This window comes from Leuciscus leuciscus (assembly GCF_965113295.1).
Source record: "Leuciscus leuciscus genome assembly, chromosome: 16".
Classification (NCBI taxonomy): Eukaryota; Metazoa; Chordata; class Actinopteri; order Cypriniformes; family Leuciscidae; genus Leuciscus; species Leuciscus leuciscus.
This window is the reverse complement of record NC_138740.1, coordinates 37,413,669-37,437,317: the sequence shown is the minus strand read 5'-3', so window position 1 is coordinate 37,437,317 and position 23,649 is coordinate 37,413,669. Positions and strand designations below refer to the sequence as shown.

Here is a 23,649-nt window from a genome sequence, read left to right as displayed (position 1 = left end):
AACATGTCTTGAGTATTTTAAACTTGCAAATACTCTGGTTTGCAGTTAAATGTGTAACCAGCCTGTCAATTCAAGTAAAACAATCTGAGATATGATTAATTTTGAGATTCTATATGGACATACAGTTTACAGACATATGTTTTTTTTGTACAGGTCTTAAAAGAGTTCTCAATTCTTTAGACCATTTAGACGTGTGTTTGGTTCTTTTAATTTTTCCTTTACTGCAGTTCCTCAGGTTTCCACAGGGTGGTGCAACAGTTTAATGATGACAATCCTACTAGTTTTGTCATGCAACCCCAACCTGTTGTCTTTTATTTGAATGGATCTGTCAGACAGATCAGTTCTAGCAAAATGGAAGACGAAGGTGAGATGTGAGAAATGGATTGGCTGAGAAGTCATTGATCACACCAATCAAACTATTGCAATCAATGCAATTCATGCAATGATGGTACAATGTCTTCATGTCAAAGTAAAAAATCAATGTCGATGACGTTATGTCAAATTATTTGTTATGTCAAATTATTGCATGTCAAACATCTGTGTGCAGGACATGTTGCTGTGCGGTCAGATTATTTATGTGGCGTGTGGATGATGGGAAACCGATCGAACCCGCGGTTAGTGGAAGTCATCGAGACCAAAGATCCCTTCTCCTGCGTCACCGGCAGGTGTGTCTGAAAGCCCTTGCTGCCTCACTTTAACATGCGCCTCACAGAACACGTCTGCTTGTGCTCCTGATGGACCCTGATTATTCAGGGGTTCCTTAAACCCGACTACTAGTTGACTTTCAAAATCAGTCATTGGACTGTGTGAATGATTAAAGCGTCACGTCTTTTTGACGTTCGAAGTATTGTCAAGCAAAATGGAGGCTAGCTCGACCCTCCCTCCTCCTCATCCCGTCCCCTCCCTTCCGTGCTTTTCCGATGTAAATTCGGGACTTCGCGCGTTCCTTCTCCTTTTCCCTCTTCTTTGCTATTTGTTCATCGGAACGTCGTCTCTTTGGTCGTGTGTTGGCCATATCAAAATTCAAGAGAGTATAATTTTAACATTAGTCGTTGTCGTTGTCTAGGACATCTCTCCTCTAGCTAATTTCCCTCTTCATGCTTCTCTCTCCTCCACTCCCCACACCCGCCTTCATGTGCACGTGCACTAACCCCCCAGCCCCCACCCCCAAATCATTCTTGTCGGTTATTGTCTGGAACACTGTTTATGTTTCATGGTCCAGGCTGGGCCAGTTTGTTTTTGTTGCCGTTTGTGGAGCCTTGGCTGTCTAAAGAGACCACGTTTTTTTTTACAGTGTGTTCAGGAGACAGGCAGCTAGCGGATAGTCAGGAGATGTTTGCTGTATGTGAAAAAAAAAATGTTTCAGCCTAAAAAACGCGTGACATCGCTTAGAGCACCTTTAATGTCAGATATTCAAATGATCAGTATCACACACTGAACTGATAATCAAATGACTTCATTTTACTATTGCGCCTAAGGGGTGTATGCATGTCTGAGTGCCGACAAGTTTTTTTTTTTTTTTTTTTTTTTTGTTTAAATCACCTTTTTTTTCTTGTCATCATGTGCTCATGGCTGAATAGTGTTCTTTGTTGGTTAGTTATGTCTACTGGACACCATAGTCAAAATAGCATTTATTTAAGCCATAATGTACAAGAGGCTATGCTATATTATGGATATAGTTGCATGGAAAATGTATATTCTGTAAGGTTTATTTGAAGGAAGGCTCGTATTCCTTCCAAGGGTGCATTTATTTAATTTAAAAAATACAGTGAAAACAGTAATATTGTAAAATATTATTGAAAATTTAAATTGCAGATGTGAATATTAAAATGTAATTTACTCCTGTAATAAAAATTTTCAGCATCATTACTCCAGTCTTCAGTGTCACATGATCCTTCAGAAATCATTCTAATATGCTGATTTGATGCTCAAGAAACATTTCTGATTATTATCAATGTTGAAAACTGTTGTGCTGCTTTATATTTTTGTGGAAACACTGATATTTTTCAGGATTTGTTGATAAATAAAAAGTTGAAAAGAACAGGAATTTATTTGAAATATAATCTTTTGCAACATTATAAATGCCTTAACTGTCGCTTTTGATCCGTTTAATGCATCCTAAATAAAAGCATTATTTTCCTTTTTTCCCCGTTTTAAACGGAAGTGCATGTATTATTGAATGTATTTGTTTTTCTAAATTTCTTAAAGGATTAGGTCACCAAAAATGTTTAATTCTGTCATCATTTACTCACCCTCAAGTTGTTCCACACCTCTATGAGTTTCTTTGTTCTGCTGAACACAAAAAAGGACATTTTTGTAACCAAACAGTTGATGGGACCCCATTGACTTCCATAGTATGGAAAAAATAGAAGAGAAGAACGGTGGGAACATGGCTTAGGATATTTTTCTGTACCTTCATGTTTTTTTTAAGGCTTTGTAACATTGGCTAAACCTATAAACTTGTCTTATTAATGCGTGTTCTCTTTTGTCTTTCACAGTCCACACATACCAAATGAGTTTGTGGTGGTTAATGAGCGGGGAGCAGCATATCTTTGGACCGTGCGCAGAGGGTACGTGTGTTTTAAGAACAATGTGTGCTTCTCTTGCTGTTATCTTGTGCTTAGGACTCAGTGTACCAACATGATCCTATCTGCTTCTACTACAAATTGTCCTTTAGCAAAATTTTGAGCAGTACCCAAGCTCCAAAGGTCGCGTTAACAGAACATTTTCCATCATTGACTGAATATTATTAGCAGTGATGAGAAAAAATCTGAAGGCTGTCTGTCATTTTGACAGATTACATTGAGGGTGATCTATTGTAACTTGTAACTGTAATTCCCACTCCTGTCCAGTTGGTGGCGATGGTCCATGTCATTTGAAATGGTGTCTGTCATAAAAACTTGACGGATTTATTCAAATTACGGAAAATTTTTTTTATCGAAATGTAACGGTGCATAAATTTAGCAAAATGCTCCTTTCTCGAGTTCATTTTTCTAGCTGACTTGGCAAAACCGTTGAATGGTTTTCCGGTGGTAAATGTAACATTACGTGACATTGTTTACAAGCGGTTATATTGACGTCTTTCCACGATTGAAACCCTGATTAAGCGACTACATGAGACCTGATACAGCTTTTTGGAAGTTGTACTGTATCTTTCAACATACTTTCTGATGTGCAATCATGTTTATTTCGTGCATGTTTATTTTAAGAGACGATCAGTTTACTGCCCATTCGCTTGATCTGAGGCGGCGACAATGATCTGTCACGTCAAAGAAAAGAAAAACTGCCAAAACGGTATATATTATTTGAATTTCGAAATAAAATTGTCTGAATTTGAAATCTGAGACTTCATCCTCATGCCGTTTCAAACCCGTAAGACTTTCATTCTGCTAAAAAAATGAGGATATTTTAAATTAAATCTACAAGCTTTCTGACCCTCCATTGACAGATACGAAACTACCACTTTGACGCGTCAAAAAGTTCATAAAGAGATCGTAAAACAAATTCATATGAATTGAGCGGTTTAGTCCAAATTTTCTAGGGGGAAACATTCTATAAATAATTTATAAAGACACATTCTTTATAGGGGTGGGAATTTCTAGGCACCTCACGATTCGATTACGATTCAGAGGGTAACGATTATCGAGTATTAACGATTTTTTTTATTTTTTTTTTTTTTACTGACTTGGTACTTTTAAAGTAAAGTATTTATGATGACCCACAACGAACTTACTTCCTATATTCATTTTATTAATAAAACAAATGGAAGTGATTTGGCAAGTCAACTGTAAGGTTACATTTTCCAGCATATGTCCTAACATTGCAAAGAACCAACAGGAAAATAAATGTGTGCCTGTACTAGCAGCGTACTTGTAGTAAATGAATACAAACTTCAGCATATTCTGAATCTCTAGCATTTAATAATAGACTTCTAACCAACATCCTCTTATTTCCAATGAGCAATATAATCCTTCAGACAAAAAACATTTTGCTGTAGCAAAATCACAAACAGTTTTCGTTCAAAAATATAGAATGATGTACCAGCAGCTCTCATATAATGCTTGTGGACTTACGCATATTCTGAATAATTAGTAACATACAAAGCCGCTCTTATGCACAACTAAATAATAAAGAGTTATGATTTGAAATGTTTGCTGTATACCACAATCAAAAACAGCTTATACAAAAAAAGTGAATGAACATCTGCAGAGAGCACAGTCAAAATGTAACCTTTTGTGGCTGGCATTGCAGGGCAATAATCGATTTTTGACATTTGTGAATCGATTCAGAATCGTCCATGTCCGCGTCGTGATGCATCTAAGAATCGATTTTTTTTCACCCACCCCTAATTCTTTATATATGATGAACATATTGAATTTAGACTTTTATTCACATTTAAACATTGATCAGATAACATAAACAGCTCAATCGAACCCGCTTGGTTCGTACTGTTCAAACAAACCTCATTGGTTCTTGCTGAAGCTCAAACGTGCTGCGTAACGCGAGAACGAACCTCATTGGTTCTCACACAACAAGCGAACGTGCGTGAGCTTCCGTTTATCATATCTGATGTTTGAGTTGATTAATGTTTATATGTGAATAAAAGCCTAAATTCAATCTGTTCATCATAAAGAAAATTTTGACAAAGTGGTAGTTGCATAGCTATCAATGGAGGGACAGAAAGCCCTCATATTTCATTAAAATATCTTCATTTGTGTTCCGAAAATGAACGAAAGTCTTGCGGGTTTAGAAACGAAATGAGGGAGAGTAAATCACGACAGAAATTTCATTTTTGGGTGAACTATCCCTTTAAATTTCAGTTTGTTTGTTTCAGAACATTATCATATGGCTTCACGAGTCTGTACAGTGAGCTGATGCAGCCCCATGCCACATGATGCAGTGTGTGGTTGTTGTAACCAGTCAAGAGTTTTGTGACATTCTGTTCTCTTTTAGATTGCAGAAGTTCCGTGAGGAGAGTTCCAACCTTTACTTCAATGCCAAGTCGTCATGGCGATGGTGTGAGTTCTCCAGTCACCCGAGAGTGATGGTCTATGCTGACAGAACGGGGGCGGAGCTTACAGACATACGGGTAAAGTGGCTCTTCTTACGTGTATCATTATTGGCCAAAATTATGAATTAGAACCGAGTCCCCCATAAACATATAGTGCCTCATCGTAGTGCATTGTTTTGTACATTTTAATAGCCAAACCACCAATACAGCAACAGCCAAACAGAGTAGAAGCAGCATCAGTTTTTGGCCACTGTTAAAATACTAAATTATATTACACATTGTACCTTGTAGTATTCATCTCTGATGAGTGATTATTTCCTCTAACAAAAGAGGAGGATGTTAGAGATAAAATTATTATACAGCTAAAGACACGCCTCTTCCGTGAACACAACTAATCCACAACCATAAACCAGGGCACTTACTGGAACTCACGTTTAAAATAAAGTCTTGCTCTTTTTTCTGCATTTCACTTCTGCTCTAGTTTGCATGCTCATCTTGCTTATGCTTTAAATTTGGCATTGTGTATTATGAATATTTTGTAAAGCTCCTCATTTGTAAGTAGCTGATAAATGTAAAATCTAAATGTGTTTGACTGGTTGGATGTGGCGTGACAGATGACAAGGGAACACTTAAATCATCTTACATCAAATATTACATCTCGATTATTATCAATAATAATAGGATTTTAAATGTTAAAATGATTAGATAAAATAAGTAATAAGACTTAATATTTTTAAAATCTTGTTGATTTATCTAATTATTAATATAGGCTCCTATTATTGTTATCTAATCTGATTTAATAATAATAATAACTGTAATTAGGTACTAGTATATAAGACTAGTAATAACAATCATAGTAATGGGATTTATTGTTATTATTATTGTTGTTATGATATACTATTTAGAATATTGTTTAATTTAAAATATCAAATTAAAATGATATTTAAAATATTACATTATTTTATTACCTACATTTGATCAACTTAACTGTAAAATGTATTGGGCGAAGAACGGTCTCCTTTGTACCTCTACTATTTATTTCAGATTTGTGTATTTAATGATCATTCTTTTGTTTCACTCTTTTGTTAGTCTTCTCTTTATTTCTCTTTTTTAAGGTGGGTCTCAATTTTTATTAATCTTTGTCACTTCCTCTACGCAGAGTCATGAAAATACTCACACATTGTTCCGGATTGGAAAGACACCAGGTTGTGTGTCGGGAGAGCGAGTGATAGTAGCCAAGTACCTGAGTCAAAGCCACGCCCATCACCACCTTATTAATACCCAGGTAAACACTATCATATATCGCGATTCAAGATTAGTGTCTGCGTCTGATATTAGTGCAGAAGAGTGTGTTCCACCTTGTGTTTTTTCAATGAAATCCTCCAGAACTTCCTTGAATGATGATCTGTATCAAATGTCATGGGATTGTACACACACACACACACACACACACACACACGATTGAACCTTTTTTTTAATCTCTACAGGAACTATTGTCAGTATAATTAGAGATTTGATATTTAATGCAGTGGAGCGTTTCCTTGTTCAGTGTGTTTTATAACCGTGATAGTAACTTGGCTCTACCATTGTAATACCGTGATATTCTTTGAACTAGCTTAGTGTATATAAATATAGTTATAATTATGTATCGAGGTATACTATTTATACACTACTGGTCAAATGTTTGTTCAAATTTTTTGTTTACTGTACTTATCAATTGAATGAATTCTTCCTGAATAAAAGTTAATATCTTTTTTTTAAATCTTGACCCCACACTTTTGAGTGTATGTCTAAAGACTCATTGTAAAACCCGGTATCTGATACCATCACTGTACAGTGTAAGAGAAATAAAGCAGTTCCTGTTTCCTCGTCTGCAGTTTTCCACTTACATCATGGATGAGCGGGTTCCCAGTGTTCCCATGCTGAAATGGAACCATATGATGGAGTCTCCGCCAATATTTGCCTGCGATCTGCCAGGACAGACCCCAAGCCAAACCTGCAAATTGCTGCTTGGTTCTCAGAGGACACAGGAAATCATGCTACTGCAGTACACGGGTGAGGGGCTTGAGTATCAGCAACAGTTTCTGTTTGTATTTGGCGGATGCTTTATCCACAGCCAATTGGTATGCGTTCATTTAAGGAATGCATTGTATTAGTTCATGTTACCTGGTAATGTGCCACCAGCATGTTTTGGGTGTATATAATTTGAATCGTATTGGTCAGTAAAAAAAAAAAAGAAAAGTATGCATTAGAACTGGTTCGTACAGAATGCATTTTTGGCTTCCACTATTCTTTTATTTAATGTGAACATGCTTCTTCAGCATCTTGTGCAAACTTTTAAAATCCCATCTCGAGGTTCTGCGTTCTTTGCAATTTCACTGTTTTTGAATTCATCAGTAGCTATGTTTACATCCAAAGTTGCAAATTTAACTGATGCGTAAAATTGGAAAATCGCTGAAAACTTTTGCGTATAGAGCACCGATTCCATCCCCTCTGGATCGTCAGCACTGTTCAGTGGATTCTTAAACCCCTCTGATTGGCCACTGTGTTCATGCGCTCAACATTTATGTCTGTGATTGGCTACAATGATCAACGCTTCAAAAACATGTTGTAAACAGACATCATTGATGAGACAAACATGACGCTCTTCACCGAGCATTTACACAGATACACACGAGAGCATTTGAAAACAGGCGTCTATCAGCGAAGTCGTCTATCAGCGAATATAAATTAGGGGTCCGCTGATAGACGCCTGTTTTCAAACGCTCTCGTGTGTATCTGTGTAAGCGTCATGTTTGTCTCATCAATGGTATAATAGCCGAAGTGCGTCCAGACTTTGGACTTAATTGTGGCTGGGACATCTATTATTTTACTCGCTGTCCACCATCCTGTTAAAACCCTCTTTTTCTTAGGCTAGTTAACTTGTGTTCATGTTTCCCTCATTCATATGATGAGTGCTACTTCAAGGAGCCATGAAGTAACAATGCTGGGAGCAGGGAAATCTGTTTAGAGCGCCTTATTTAATGAATTAAAATATAGATTATTTGGTGCTAGCATATCGATTCTCATATCGCACAGAGAAGGACAACGATATATCGCCCTATAGATATATTGTCCCACCCCTATTCATGTATATATAAACCAAAAAGGTCTTGAGCTTCTCCTGGAGCATTTTGCCTGTAATAAGTAGGGGTGCGCCGATCCGATATTCGGTATCGGTATTAGTCCGATACTGGCCAAAATCACTGGATCGGATATTGCATGAATCGCGGGAGTATAACCCGATCCGATACGATCACGTCCCTTAGTCCTAAATTGTCATACAAATGCTTAACAACACCTGAGAGACATGCCGTAAAGAGAGATGAGCAACACGCGTCACGCAGGGTTACCAGATTTTCACATACAAATCCCGTCCAATTGCTTCTTAAAAATAGCCAATCGCGTTTCGGGGTGGGAGAGACCGCGGACTTGGCAACACTGGCATCACGTGAACGGTAGCTAGAGGTGAGTGAGGTAAGCCCTCTCAGCAATTAAGTTATCATGTCAGCTGTGTGGAGTTATTTCAAATAAGACGCGATATGTTCATAATTAATAAACTACAGAACAGCGCGAGCAGGAAGCGGCACGGCTTATGCTCCGAAAACGGATTACTGCACTAGTTATATAAAACGCATCTTCCCCATGAACAACACAAAGCAAATACACTCGCACGTAACACACACACACACACGTCTGTTAACTTAAGCAATACTTAATAAGGTAGTCTAATATTTTTCTGACTAACAAATTACTGACACAGTAAAGGGTAGATTTAAATAAATAAAAACGAAATTTAAATAAAGAAAAACGAAATTTAAATAAAGAAGAAACGAAATTTAAATAAAGAAAAACGAAATTTAATTAAAGAAAAAAACGAAATTTAAATAAAGAAAAACGAAATTTAAATAAAGAATAATACGAAATTTAATTAAAGAAAAACGAAATTTAAATAAAGAAACGAAATTTAAATAAAGAAAAACGAAATTTAATTAAAGAAAAAAAACGAATTTAAATAAAGAAAAACTAAATTAAATTAAATTAAAAACGAGATTAATTTAGATTGATAATAAGGGGTAAAAAGTCTAATACATTTTGTTTCTATTATTCTATTTTCCTCAATGTCAAAGCAACGCAGCTTAACCCAAAATACAAGCTCGCAGGCATGCACTTCTGTCCTTACAAACTCCACTGTTCTGCGCTCTAGCCAGAGAATACTCCCGTTGCAGGAACACTTTAGGCCAACTGGCCAAGAAGCATCAAATAACGAGGTTGGGTTCCTTCAACTGTCCATCCTATTAAAAATGGCTAGGCTTTATAAGATAGTTGTAAAAAAGAGTTATCGGAGCATATAAGCCCTGCCCGCGTGAGGCGCGCCGCTTCCCACTCCCGCTGTTCTGTAGTTTATTAAAAGTTTATTCATTCTGAACGTGTCTCGTCTTGTGTGTCTATCTATATTTCGTCAGATTTTATAGTGTTGAACATATGCAAGCGCGAATGAGAACCATTTCGAGGGAGATGCCAGGTGTGCAAAAAAAAAAAAAAAAACGAATATTCGAATGTCAAATTCTCAAATCGAATACCAACCCACCGAACGAATATTCGAATAGTCGGGTACAGCCCTATTATTATGACTACATAAGAGGCACTGGAATTATAATTTTTGTTTTATTTGCACAGTTGCACTTTAAATTTCATTAATTGAATGGTGCTGAATAATTAAAAATGCTGCTACAAGTTCTGTTTAAAAATTGTTTTCCTAAAAATTAAGCAGCAGTATTGCACAACTGAGTCATGTTGTGGCCTACTTATTTCATCCTTTAGGAAAGTAGAACATTTATTGCACTGTTTGAGCATGATGATGCTTTTAAGCTGGCTAGGTTAAGCACAGTGCATCCTCCTGACAAATGTGTTATTAACAGCTTAATTAAGAAAAAAATATATGGTATTGTATCGGTATCGGTATCGACAGATACTCAATTGTGTGGTATCGGTATCGGTATCGGACATGAAAAAGTGGTATCGAGCCACCCCTAGTAATAAGTGTACTGTAGGACACTTTGAATAAAACCACTGTACTAAACAACGGACTAAATGACTGCATTTTCTCTTATGTTTCTCAGGTGGGAGGGAGAATGCCTGTCAGACTCGAGGACCCATTCAGAGGCTTTTTAATCCCAAAGAGTGTCTGAGCCACCTAAACCTTCAGCTACCTCACAAGAAACACATCGCTCAGAAGAGACTGAACGTGCCTGTTACAGGTCAGGATACTTTCACAACCAGCTGGATGGTATTAGATAGATGGTATTGTTTGACTAGCATTACTATATTAAACTATTGCATTAGACCACTGTGTTGTCATATGATAGTCTCTTTTAGGTTGGTTTGAAGTGGGGAGGTGATAATCAGTCAAAGTGCGAAAAAGAGCAGGATTTAATGCGAACCGAGCCGCTCTGAGACACTGAAATCAATGGATCATGAGCTGCTAACGTGTGTAAATGAACAGTGTTGCACATATATTTAATTTATTCACAGCTTTTAGGATTTGAATATTTCACTAATCTGCAATTTCTGTTTTGTCTCCGTTAATCGTGCAGCATTACTCTATTATTTGGTGCAATGATTATCAGACTACAGGGCTTCAGACTGTGACACTTTTTTTCTTGCCAGTGTGAAAGTGAAACAAAACCGCGCAACTCGTTTGAGGTTCAAAGCGCGAATAATAGACAGAGTCTTGATCATGCGACACGTATTACACAGCGGTGGGAGATTCAGTGAGAAAGCGTTTTGAATTTGCTGCTGTATTAATGACATCTCTGCAAGATCTAGTGAGAAGCATTAGGGGTGTACACAAATATTCAAATTTTCGAGTATTCGATCTGTAATTGTTATTAAAAAATAAAGTACTATTTTAATTTTACTATGTTGCTTTGCTGGCCGTAAATGCAGTGAATCCATGATAAATCCCAAACACTAAAACTCGCAGTTATAATTAAATGCACTGGGTGGCGCTGTGGAGCGTGTTTAACAAGTGGATTGCATTTGATCTCATAATGTCGTCGTCGTCTGCCTCGCGAAGTTTGGAATTACTTAGATGAAAATGATCTTACTAAATTATTACAAAATATATTACTATATATTACAAAATGGAATTACTTTTAATCAAATGAATTAAGGAAACTTTTAATCAAATGAATTAATGATATTGATTAACCATAAGCTTGTTCAGAAATGGTGACAAAAACTTAAAGCCTTAAACTTAAATAAAATAACAACGTCTTTCTCGTTAAATGTCATTTAAATAAATATTCGAATATTAGATTTTTATGAGCCCGAATATTTGAATACAATATTTTAGAAAAACGCCCATCCTTAAGAAGCATTCAAGTTCGTCGCCGAATTCTGTTATAAACCACAGATATCAGATCAAACAGCGCTGACGTGGAAACGTGTCATGAACGAACAAGTTATAGAAGGCTTTTCAGTCCACAAATCTCCATGTCTAACATTTACCATGGATTTAATCTCGTAATGTTAACTGTAACCATGGTATTGTGGCAGAAATAGTTGAATATTTTTACATTATTCGTTTCAGGGTTTGTACAACCTTTGAGAGTTAAATTCACTTTTCAAGGACACTTAAGTGCTTCACACTTATTTATATTGTGTTGATAAATATATATTTTTTTATATTTTTATATTAGGTTTTCACATGTTACTGTTGTTCATACGTTCATTTTATCTTTATCTCAGCTCAAGCTCAGTGCTCTACGGTCAAATGTGCATTTCCATTAAAAATAAACATATTATTAGTTGCTGTACTTGGTATTACAAAACAATAATGAATTTATGATTAAAAATCCCCCCACCCCCCAGTGCTATCAAATCAGGTGCTGGTGCCACCATCTGTAGATCTTAGTGGCACCGGTGCTACTGCTCTCAAATGTTAGTCCGAAGCCCTGGACTACTGTACTCATGTGGTGCTTTCTCGTTATTCCTCAGGTTTTGCTGCTGTACAGAATAAGGACTACATGTCCGTTTTCCAGCTCTCAGAGACTGGAGATGTCTTTTTCCAAACATTGAAACTGCATGCAGATCAGACCACGACCAGCAAAGACGTCCCAGAACAAGCTGTCAGTGTGGAACATACTTTAGAAACTGTAGAGACCGAGAATTTCCAGATCCACGCCAACAGTGACGGCCAGTCTTCTCAGAGCGACTCAGAGACTGAGGGACGCCAGCTCTCAGAGACTGGAAGCGTCTTTTTCCAAACATTGGATCTGCGCAGAGTTCAGACCACGAGCAACAAGGACATCCCAGAACAAGCTGTCAGTGTGAAACGTATTGTAGAAAATGGAGAGCGTGTGAATTTTAACTCCCACGCCAACAGTGATGTCCTGAGTGACTCAGAGACTGAGGGACGCCAAGCGGCGCTTGGTCATTTGGAAGTAATTGATAATGTTGATGTTGATCACTTAAATGCTTCGGATACCAATAAAGATATCCGCAAAGACCCATTAAGCATTTCTATTGGGAATAACCCAACTTGCTCTACCAGACCACCCAAACCAAGCAAGGATCCTGATCTCCAGGCTGCCTGGAACGAATGGTTCAAGCCCATTTTTAAAAAGGCATCAGCAAAAAAACGACACTCTCATTTTCGACGTATAAGAACGGACGATTTAAATGGCTTAAAAGGCAAAAAGCCCTATAAACTCGTGGAAGATCACTTGACTAGATTGAGGAGGGACCTTAAAGAGGTCATGAGGAAGAAAGAGTCGCTCTCGCATGGGGTCACATACTTGCCTCACCTGAATGTGACGCCAGTTCCTGATCCTATTGATCCCGACGATTGGGACGACGATCTGAGCCAGCGCTTGGCTGCGTCGTGGGAGGGCAATTGGAAATGTTGGTGGGAGGAGAAGCTGGGTTTGAACCAGGCCAAGAAAATTGCGGCGCTCCGTAGAAAGCGCCAGAGAATGAAGCAGGCCAGAGCTCGGCATCGCATCTCGCTTTCTGGAAGCTTCACCTCGTCTGTTAAATACCAAGGAAGTGACTTTTGTTTGTCATCGGCGGGAAGCCAGTTTCTGGATTCTAATGATGAGACTTTGGAAAAATCTCAATCCACGGACGTCGAGGAATGGATGTCCAGATCTGAGATGCGCAAAAAGAGCCCCATCATGCTGAGACGGTTTCTACATGATCAATCAATTGTGGAAGAACCAGGACAATCTCCCTTAAGATCTGCTCTACAATCTCCTCTGAGAAGGCCTGATCAAGACCTTTTGACATCGCCGTCAAAATCTCACTCATCCTCTCGGGTAAGGATTCACTGATTTGAGTTGATAGCCAATAACTTGCAGGTCATTGTGGCCGATCATTTTATTACTTTTATCCCTGTAAAATGGAACCGCTGTCTTAATAAATTTTGCTTGTTTAATTGGGATCAATTAATAATAGACATAATACAAAGACATGTTCACTAATTACGTCTACGGCATATGAATACTTTTCTGATCTTTAATTTAAGGGTTAGTTTACCCAAAAATGAAAATGGCCATTTACTCAACCTCATGTTGTTTCAAACCTGTAAGATTTTTGTTCATCTCTAGAACACAAATGATGGTCTTTTTGATGAAATCTGAGAGCTTTCTGTCCCTCCATTGACAGCTACGCAACTACCACTCTGACGCTTCATAGAAGTTCATAAAGAGATTGTAAAACTAATCCATATGAATTGAGCGGTTTAGTCCAAATTTTATGAAGCCACTCGATCCCTTTATATGATGAACAGATTCAATTTAGGGTTTTATTTACATATAAACATTGATCAGCGAACACGAACAAACCGCATTGGTTCTTGCTAAAGCTCAAACGTGCTGTGTAACACGAGAATGAACCTTATTGGTTCTCGCACTTCAAGCGAACATGCTTGAGCTTCCGTTTACCACAACTGATGTGTGCGCTGATGAATGTTTATATGGGAATAAAAGCCTAAATTCAATTTGTTCATCAAAAAATTGATCTTCAGAAAATTTGACCTAAACCGCTCAATTCATATGGTGGATTAGTTTTACGCTGTGGTTGTTGTGTAGAATGAGTTCCTCTTTTTTTATGTGAATCGCATCACACCAGACAGAATTGCATGATTCGCTTGTTTGTAGGCATTTAAATCAGCTGATAACATCATGACATTGTGGTTGACAAAGGCTCTCTGCATTGTGAAGCCATTGTATTGTCTTGTTGTTGTCAATGGAGACAGATTTCATCAAAAAAATCTTAAATTGTGTTCGAAGATGAATGAAAGTCTTAGGGGTTTGGAACAACATGAGGGTGAGTAAATGATGACACCGTTTTCACTAGGGATGTCCCGATCAGGTTTTTTTGCCCTCGAGTCCGAGTCATTTGATTTTGAGTATCTACCGATACCGAGTCCCGATCCGATACTTCTATAATACATAAAAAAAAGAATAAAGAAGAGCGAAAAAACAGATCCAGGATGTTCCTTATTTTAACATTCAACAACTCTGTTAACAAACAGAGTACTTCTGTGAGGTAGCTTGAACAATCAAGTAATAAACAACATCAATTCTTCACTTTTGGACTTTAGTGCAACAGTAAATATAAAAAAAAGTCTAATATATATAAACAAATAGCACCTCAACTTAAAATACCCGGCAGGCATGTAAACAAATAAAATATATAAGTGCCACAGTGTTTGCAAAGCCAGTAATGTGCTTTTAGGAACTGCACTCGTTTCACACTGCACGCGTTAGCAGAGCGTGCAGCGCGTATTTTTTCCGCCGCCCATGTTAACAGATTAGTGCATTCACACCGCACGCAGAGGCGGCGCGGCAGCGCGGAGCAGGAGCAGAAGCAGCAGTGCCGCGATCGTTTCGGCGCCGAGTCTATTTTTGCTGCGCCGCTTATGCTGAATTAAAGTGACAATGCATTGATCATGGCCAAAATACACCGCAGTTTTATCCCAAAAGTGCATTGATGATATCTATTGTGTTTTAAACAGTCAATCAAATGACCAACAGCAATTTAAAAAGAAAACAAATGTCCAAAAACGAACTTGTTGCCAGAACAATAAAAACAAAGATGAACCAAAAGTTATATAAATGAAATTATTAATAAAATAAGCTTCTTGACAAGTCTTTTCTCTTAAATGTATTTGAAAACGAAAGAAAGCAATGCCAACTTATCCATTATAGAGTACTCTGTCTGTACACAACCCGCGGTTCAGCAAAACGCGCGTGTCCTGCTCCTGCTCACCATACGCACTGCTCCTGCGCTGCTTACGCTCTGCTCGCGTGCAGTGTGAAACCGGCGTAACTCTGTGGCACCGCATAACTACAGATGTGTTAAAAAATAATGAGAATATGTATACATATATATCCGACTCCTGATCGGGAGGTAACGTCCGATTCCGATCGAGTCTGAAAACACGTGATCGGGCCCGATTTCCGATCACGTGATCGGATCGGGACATCCCTAGTTTTCACTTTTGGGTGAATATTCCCATATAAACATTCACCCTTTAAAGGGTTAGTTCACCCAAAAGTGAAAACTGTGTCATCATTTACTCACCCTCATGTCGTTCCAAACCCGTAAGACTTTTGTTCATCTTCGGAACACAAATAAAGATATTTTTGATTGCATCTGAGAGCTGTCTCACTCCTCCATAGGCTTCTATGTTATTGAAACTTGCCGGCCCAGAACGTTAGTAAAGACATCGTTAAAATAGTCCAACTGACTACAGTGGCTCAACTATAAGTTTATCAAGCGACGAGAATACTTTTTGTGCGTAAAACCCCCGAAAAATAATGACTTTATTCAACTATTAATTTTCTTCTGTGTGGGCCTCTGAGTGAATTCACGTAGTGTAACATTGCGCAGCGCTTCTGGGTTGTACGTCAGAACGTAGGCTCACTATTGGCCAGCATCACACACATGACCAGCCTCGGCCAATAGTGAGCCTACGTTCTGACGTACAACCCAGAAGCGCTGCGCTATTCTAGTTGAATAAAGTCGTTATTTTTGTTTGTTTTTGCGCACGAAAAGTATTCTCGTCACTTGATAAACTTATGGTTGAGCCACTGTAGTCACTTGGACTATTTTAACGATGTTCTGGGCCGGCAAGTTTCAATAACATGCATGTAGAAGCCCATGAAGGAGTGATCAGCTCTCAGATTTAATCAAAAGAATCTTAATTTGTGTTCCGAAGATGAACAAAAGTCTTACGGGGTTGGAACAACATTAGGGTGAGTAATTACTGACAGAATTTTCATTTTTGGGTGAACTAACCCTTTAAATCAGCTCAATAACAAATTAACAAGGTACCTCACTAGTGACATGACAAATTAGCTTAACAAATTATCTGTGAAAGTATCAGCAGAAATTCCATTATAACAGGAATAATCATAACCAATAATATATCATGCACCTCTACTTTCAGGTTGAACGACCAATCTCTAGCACCCCTAGTGTTGCAGTAGGGATGGATTCGGGACCTCGTCTATCCATCTCGAAACGGCGGAAGGACCTTAATTCCCTTACAGCTTCCCAGATATCTACTCAGAACTCCGCACCGGATGATGGATTTTCTTTGTCTCAGGTTCACCTTTCTTCGCCAACTCAGTCGTCCATGCTCTCCTGGTCCTCCCAGAGAGTTCCCCAAATCAGAAGCTCCTCACAGGCCTCTCAGCCTAAAAAGAAGTCTCGGATGGGCTTCTAAAAATCTGGCTCCAAACAAGGAATGCTGCCAGGCAAGTGACCTACTTTTTGTGCGGTGTCAAATGTTTGAGCACTGTACGCAGGCGGGATGTGTTTGAACGAGGAACTTGATCCAATGTTTCTATAGTGAGTGTGTTTGTGTGCACTGTGCGGGAATTCCTCAAGTGTGTGTGTGTTTGTAATGACTAGCAAATGCTTACTGTTTGAACCAATTAGAGCGTACTAGTGGTCTATAGCTTAGTTGCTTGTCCATTTGATTTTGTGTGGCACTTGATAGAACGAGTTTACATAACTTGTATAATGGCTATAGGGGAAAACCGAGGTGTCGTGTCATTATAATTTATTACATTAAGTTTATTACTTGACTTTCCAAATTCTAACCATGTTCAAAAACTTGCTCTGTGGTATTTTCTAGTGTTTGTTCTCATTCAAAATGTCATCACTGTATGTAGTGCATTGTGTTATGAAATGGATCTCATGGTATGTTTAGGGCATGTTGCCCCACCTGTGTCTCTGAGGGAACAGAAAGATCAGTTCCAGCCTATGAAAACTGACCTGACACTGTTTCTTTCCAGTGCACTGGTTGTTGGTTTCTCATGAAAATGAGTTCCTCTTTTTTATTTGAATCGCATCACACCAGACAGAATGGCATCATTCGCTTGTTTGTAGGCGTTTAAATCAGCTGATATCATGACGTGTTTGACGAAGGCTCTCTTCAGTGGTGAAGCCATTGTATTGTCGTGTTGCTGTTGTGTAAAATCCAGTGTCAGTGAAGACATTTACAGCACATGCTGGCTGTTTGCCATTTTCTGTGTGTGTGTGGTATAGTTGAGGTTGTTGGGAACAGAGAACCAATTAGAGGTTAAGCTGATATTCATGAAACCCAAGCAAGTAAAACAGGAGACGTTCAGTGAATTTAAAAATAGCTTTTTTTTTATTGTAAATGTTTTTTTTTTATATTACCATGACCAAAATAACAATAAATAAGTTAATATCTACAAGAAGCTATACAGAAAGTATATGTTTTTGTTTTGTTTTTTACATTTACACAAATTTACATTTTTTTTTATATTGACCTTTTTTCAGGCTTTTTTTGTTGCACATTTTCAACACAGTATTTGTCTTCATACATCGGCTAAAGTGAAACTTGTACTAAGTTGGCAAGTAGGTTAACAACACACTCAAACATACACACACAAAAATAAACAATCTGCCTTTTTTTTTTTTTTTCTCCCTGTGAACGTCATGCACACCACTGTAAATCTCGAACTCCATCACCTCAGAGAGGCGGCAGTTCTTCAGGCACGCAGCTTTCCTGCTGTCACACGCTTACAATCATATTACAAAACTGTGCAAAGCACCAAAGTACAAGTCCTAAGTTGTTCTATAACAGTCTAGAGTACCTTGGATATGTCATATTGAGCCAGCTGGAATGTTGACACATCCGAACATGCACCAACTACTATAAACGCTATGACTACTTTTTTTGTTTTCTTTTCTTTTTTAGCTGCCAGTGTTTGTGCAGTGCTGAATTATTTCACTTTAGCTTAACACAAGTAATCAAGAAGAGAAGTTTTACAGTATGTGGACTGGCTTTCGGTAAAGCCATAAAAGAAGAGTTTTAAAATACAATTCTGATATTTTGGATATTTTCCAGGCACAATGGCACCTCGCTGTACAACATTAGGTTTCCAGCCAGGAGAGGTCTGTGACATCATCGTGAAAGATGACAAGGAAGCCATTCAGATAATTATTTGGCGTTGTGGTGGACACATCTCCATTGGTGATTGTGCTCCTTGGCAAGTGGTTTCGAGCGTACTACGGTCTGCAGGCACGTGACCGGAAGTTTGAGGGGAAGTAGAGTCCCTCTGCGTCACTGCCCAGCGAGCTGCTCAGACTCTCTTCCCCAGAGCTCAGGTCTTCGCTTGAATCCTCACTGTTGGAAGAGGAACAAACACAGTCAGATGCGATCATGTTGTGTACTTTGTTAAAGATTCCCCTGAAAGCGTTAGTCATTTAATTGGGGAATGTCTTAAGGTGCTAATTTTTTTGGGAGAGAATTTAAAGTCTCTTTCTTTTATTTACAAAAGGAAGCTGAGGTTGTTAATTCTTTTGAAGATTTATGTGACGTTCAGGTGTTTCTTATTGGATGGTGTTGATAAATATATTAATTTCTGATTTAATTATTATAGTTGGTCATTATTATATTCATGAAGTCAAATGGCTTGAAACAAATGCCTATACTTGAACGATTTAACATCAAGACACTAAAATGTATTTGGAAATTGTGAAAGCGATACAAACTATGCAGTTGTTTCAAAGGTACCGTGACAGTTCTTTTTTTAATTTTTTTTTACACAATGTTATTTCTATTTAGCTTCAATTTGTTGTAATATTTCTGTTTATTTTTATTTCATATTTAGTCATTTTAGTACTTCAGTTAGTCACAAAGGCAACATTCCTAATTTTCATGCAAGTATTTCACTAATATGCGGATGGTTTCAATCAAGCTCAACCCAGAATCTACTCTTGATTGTACAATATGCTTGGTTCTCAAAAGAGATGTTTTTGTTCCATCTAACTGCCACACCTCGCACACCCATCTCTTACTCACATGTGACGTTTGTAAACAGACATTATTCTCTACCTACATTCCATCGCTGCGCCTAGTTCGATGTGTATGCATATCTTACCCATTAGCCATCTCAAAGCAGTGTGTCCTGTCTAGATTCTCAGCCTGTAATCAGCTGTGAGTTTCAGGAATGACTTATTGCTCTTGGACATAAACATGCTTGGGATGGTTGCTGGGGTGTGTGACTAACCATTAGTAGTTATCAAGTAACACGGTTAAGACACCTGATAGTAAGGCGTTGGGTGGGGCATACTGAAAGAACTTCAGCCTGTGCTGATGGGGTTGTGACGTAAGTGGTGTGTGTCAGTAAAACACCAAGGTTAAGTCATATGTCATGTGATGGGGGGGGGGGGGAACTAATAGAACTGAAACCAGAAGTTTTGATGGAAAATTGCACAAAGGCGTACTCTACGTAAATTATTCCCAAGTTTGTTTATTTCACTGCTATTTCCTGATGTTTTAGACTTAAGTTGTAATCTATAGAATAAGAAAATCTAAGTATTGTGATGTGGGATATAATGTGAAAAATTGATTGTTTCAGTGTTATTTAGTATTATTTACAGTCTATTATAGTATTTTATTAATATTTTAAATTCGTTTTTTTATATATATTTTTGGTTATTTTATTTCAGGTTTTTAGTAATTTTATGTGTTTGTCATTTCTATTTTATCAGTCATTTTAATACTTGTTTTGTTTCACTTAGTGGCAAAGGCAACATTTCTAATATTTATATCTAATATTTAAGTTCTATTTTATTTCAGTTACCGAATACTACTTTGAATAGTTTTGTCTTTAGTTAACGATGCCACAGAAGATCATTTTGATTTGTACATTTGCCCCATAGACATCCATTGCGAACAAAATTGTCTGTTTTGCAATGAATGACATCTAAATTATTTGTCTGTGGTAATCAAACTTGATTGAAATGATCTGTATGCGGTTAAACCAGAATATTCCTATTACTTTCTGCTTGTACTTCCTGATTATAATGAGTGTGACATACTAATGCCTGTGTCTTTCTGCAGGTAAGCTGTTTACCTCTCGCTCTCGTCCCAGGCGCCCTCTGGAATTGTGGGTAGCTCTGGGATGCAGCGGTAGTTGCTGTGCAAGTTCTGCGCTGTCCTCCGCGAGACGATCCACATCAGCTTCTTGTGGTCGGGTTTGGCACATTCTGGAGAGGAGTACTCCCTCATACACTGGTCTACGAGGCCACGCCAGTGTGCCAGGTCAGCCTTCGAGATCTGAGTAGGGCAACAGACACTGCTCTATTAGACACCATCTTACATAAGGACAGGGCACAGAGCCAGCGTAATTTCATATGGGACGGGACCTACAAGTGTAAACTAATAGTCTGCTGGCGACAGGACACTTTTAAGTGCTTTGGATTTTTCCCTACACCATGGATGAAAGTGCTGCTGAAACTAAAGGACTATTTTTTTTTTTTTATCAATCAATTGTAATGGATTGATGTGTTCACAATGTTTTGGTACACAATTGTTTGATTAAACTAGTTCTACTCGACCAGTCTGTGATATTAACTTTTTATTTCTTTACTTTTTGAATGGTTTTATTGTGATGCTCAGGGCATTTGAGCTCTGAGTATTTACCTTCAAGTGTGTCTGTATGCGGTGGGCGATCTCGAGCAGATCCGCAGACTGTAAGGCCTCGATCTCAAGCATCAAGAGCGACAAGGCGAGCACCGAAGGCTAAAAAAAGAGAAGAAAATTTATCAATTCAAACTTCCTATAATTCACTTCTAGCATCGGTCTGTTTGTTTTGAAGTAGTTCTTACTTTTGCTTTGGAGAAAACAATTCTGCATAGGCAGGCTTTCAGTTGAGCTTCCAGTTTCTCAAGATTCAGGAAGTCTTTTCTGAAAGAGAGAAAAAGAGTTGATGGTCAAAGTGCAGCTTGCATTTAGGTACTGTTAGCTGAGCTGTTTGCCATTTAACAAGCTGTTGCTGTGCAGTCTAGTCAGAAGATTATCCTAGTTTTTCATGGCTAACTGGATTCTCTGTGACCCATTTACTGCAAAATGCTCAAAGTGCACTTGCTAGCTCCGTTCATCAACCTTCATGAGTCAAGTTTCCTTTTGTCAATCCTGCACATTTAAAAAGTTTATCTGGCTTTGAGTCTGAAGTTTGATAATGCCACCACCCATTCTTACCTGTTGGATTTGTGCGAAAGTGCAATGGCGTGGTACAAATGCAGAAAGGTTAAGGCTGTGACGGCTTTGAACTGGAAGTTAAGTTTCTCAGATATGATCTTCTCCATTCGGCTGAGGTCGGAGACGGTAAACTTGCTCTGGCTGATGCGAATGAGCTCGTGGCTGGACGAAACATTGCATTCTTCTTCAGTCACTCGGACGGCGATGTGGAGGCAGCTAATGCTGATGCAGGCCAAATACTTGGACTGAACCTTTACGCAGAACACAGAACCGATATGTTATACCAGCGAAGACATCACGCTAATCAGTTGGAATGAGTTATAATTAACTGGTTACCTTAATCATAGCTAGAAACCTGTCCAGCAGGTTAACGGCTAGTACGAAGGTCTGAGTGCTGTAACCGAAGAAACTGGTCAGACTCAAGAGATCTTCCACTTTAGCATCTCGACATTTGGCTGAAACTCCATTACCGTTCTGTGTGGACAAGGAGAAATAAGTGAAATTTCAAGTTAAAACTGTGTTTTTTGTTTGTTTGTTTTTGTCTATTAGGCTTCATATTGTCAATTGGACCATTAAAGGAATAGTTCACAAAAAAAAAAAAAAGTCATCCTTTACTCACCCTCAGGTTGTTCCAAACCTGTATGAATTTATTTTGTCTTCTGAACACAAAAATATATTTTAAAGAATATGTGTAGACAAACAGTTGATGGATCCCATTGACTTACATAGTATGGGGGGGGGGGGGGGACTGTTTGGCTACAGGCATTCTTCAAAATATCATGTTTGTGTTCAGCAGAAGAAAGAAACTCATACAGGATTGGAACAACTTGAGGGTGAGTAAATTTTGGGTGAATATCCCTTTAAGAGGTTTTTTACATTATAAAAAGTCAAATACAATGCAAATTGAAATAACTTATATTTTCAAATAAAGGTTTTATATGTATTTTCACAGGAGTTGGTAAGACTAGTTTACCTCTTCTGTGGATTCGATCGAACTGAGACCGGTTTCTTTAGGCAGATAATGAACCTCCAGCTCCAAATTGCTCTTCAGCTCCTTCAACAGTTTGAAGGCCTCCATATTTTCACCTTTAGCTGGGTTTCAAGTCTCCAAAGCACCTTAAAAATGAAAACAAAGTGAGTAAATTCAGTTCACCCAGAGCGATGGGTCAAGGTTTTGCCCAGCCCCCTCCGCGCAGCTGAGCTTCGGTGTCGGGTTTCGCTGGTTAACGCCTTCTTACAGGAGATACAAACAAATAAATCCGACACATTCTGTCTGAGATATGCACATAAATGTGGAAACGTCCTTTTTTTAAAAACGCTAACTTGATTATTAAGGTTAGAACAGCATCGAAAGTCAATGTAATCCAGTGGAGCTCAGATGATCCTTCAGCTGGAAAATACCTCGACCAGAGGGGGAGGGGTTTAAATCTTTACACTGATGTACAGTGTGTTTTTAACCTTACATTATATACGGTTTATCTGTGTATTACAATATAACAAATCGGGCACTGTAACATTTTACGGATCAATCTAATCGACTGTGGAATTATACAGAAATTGACTTCGAATGATACATGTAACGTACTTGATTAGAAAGTGAACATCAAAGACGACCAAAAAAAAAACTAAAAAACAAGTGATTCGGTCATTCCAGTAAAATAATCCAAAACTTTCATAAATGAAATACACAAATGATCGATAAAATACCATTAAAATCTAGAAGAAATATAAAGAATGACTCCTTGTCGAAAATTAGCCCATAAAAATGCCAGGATATCCAAAGATCAAACCCATTTTCATAATAAAAACAACGACTAACGTTAGATCATTTAAACAGTGACAGTTCATCTAGACGCACATCTAAAAAGGAAACAAAGGTTAACGACAATTATTGAAGGTAAATAAAGGTATATTACCAGAGATATTAAAAGGACATTGTTTGTGTATCCGAGTCTCTCGTCTGTTTTCTGCTTCTCTTCTCTTTCCTTTTGTTGATGTTGAATGTAGCCCCGCCCCTCTGGGCCTGGCACGTATGGATCGTAAGTCTCTCTGTTTAGGTAAA

At 38.1% G+C, this 23,649-nt stretch overlaps 2 protein-coding genes across 2 annotated transcripts in view; one reads left to right on the top strand and one right to left on the bottom strand.

Moving 5' to 3' along the window:
* The window catches only part of taf1c (TATA-box binding protein associated factor, RNA polymerase I subunit C), a 24,468-nt gene extending 6,477 nt beyond the window's left edge, over positions 1–17,991 (top strand). Inside the window, exons 7-15 of the mRNA XM_082140012.1 lie at positions 236–364; positions 548–665; positions 2,499–2,570; positions 4,954–5,089; positions 6,171–6,296; positions 6,889–7,066; positions 10,174–10,311; positions 12,053–13,371; positions 16,512–17,991. Of these exons, the coding sequence (XP_081996138.1) occupies positions 236–364; positions 548–665; positions 2,499–2,570; positions 4,954–5,089; positions 6,171–6,296; positions 6,889–7,066; positions 10,174–10,311; positions 12,053–13,371; positions 16,512–16,790 (2,495 nt within the window). The 3' untranslated portion in view covers positions 16,791–17,991. The remainder of the gene's footprint in view (positions 1–235; positions 365–547; positions 666–2,498; positions 2,571–4,953; positions 5,090–6,170; positions 6,297–6,888; positions 7,067–10,173; positions 10,312–12,052; positions 13,372–16,511) is intronic.
* On the bottom strand, positions 17,701–23,649 carry ccng2 (cyclin G2). Its single transcript, XM_082140022.1, has 8 exons — positions 23,504–23,649; positions 22,561–22,703; positions 21,924–22,061; positions 21,588–21,838; positions 21,215–21,293; positions 21,030–21,128; positions 20,461–20,663; positions 17,701–18,725 (listed from the first exon to the last, which is right to left on the bottom strand). The coding sequence occupies exons 2-8, from the start codon at positions 22,663–22,665 to the stop codon at positions 18,608–18,610; spliced, it is 993 nt and encodes a 330-aa protein (XP_081996148.1). The 5' UTR covers positions 22,666–22,703; positions 23,504–23,649; the 3' UTR covers positions 17,701–18,607.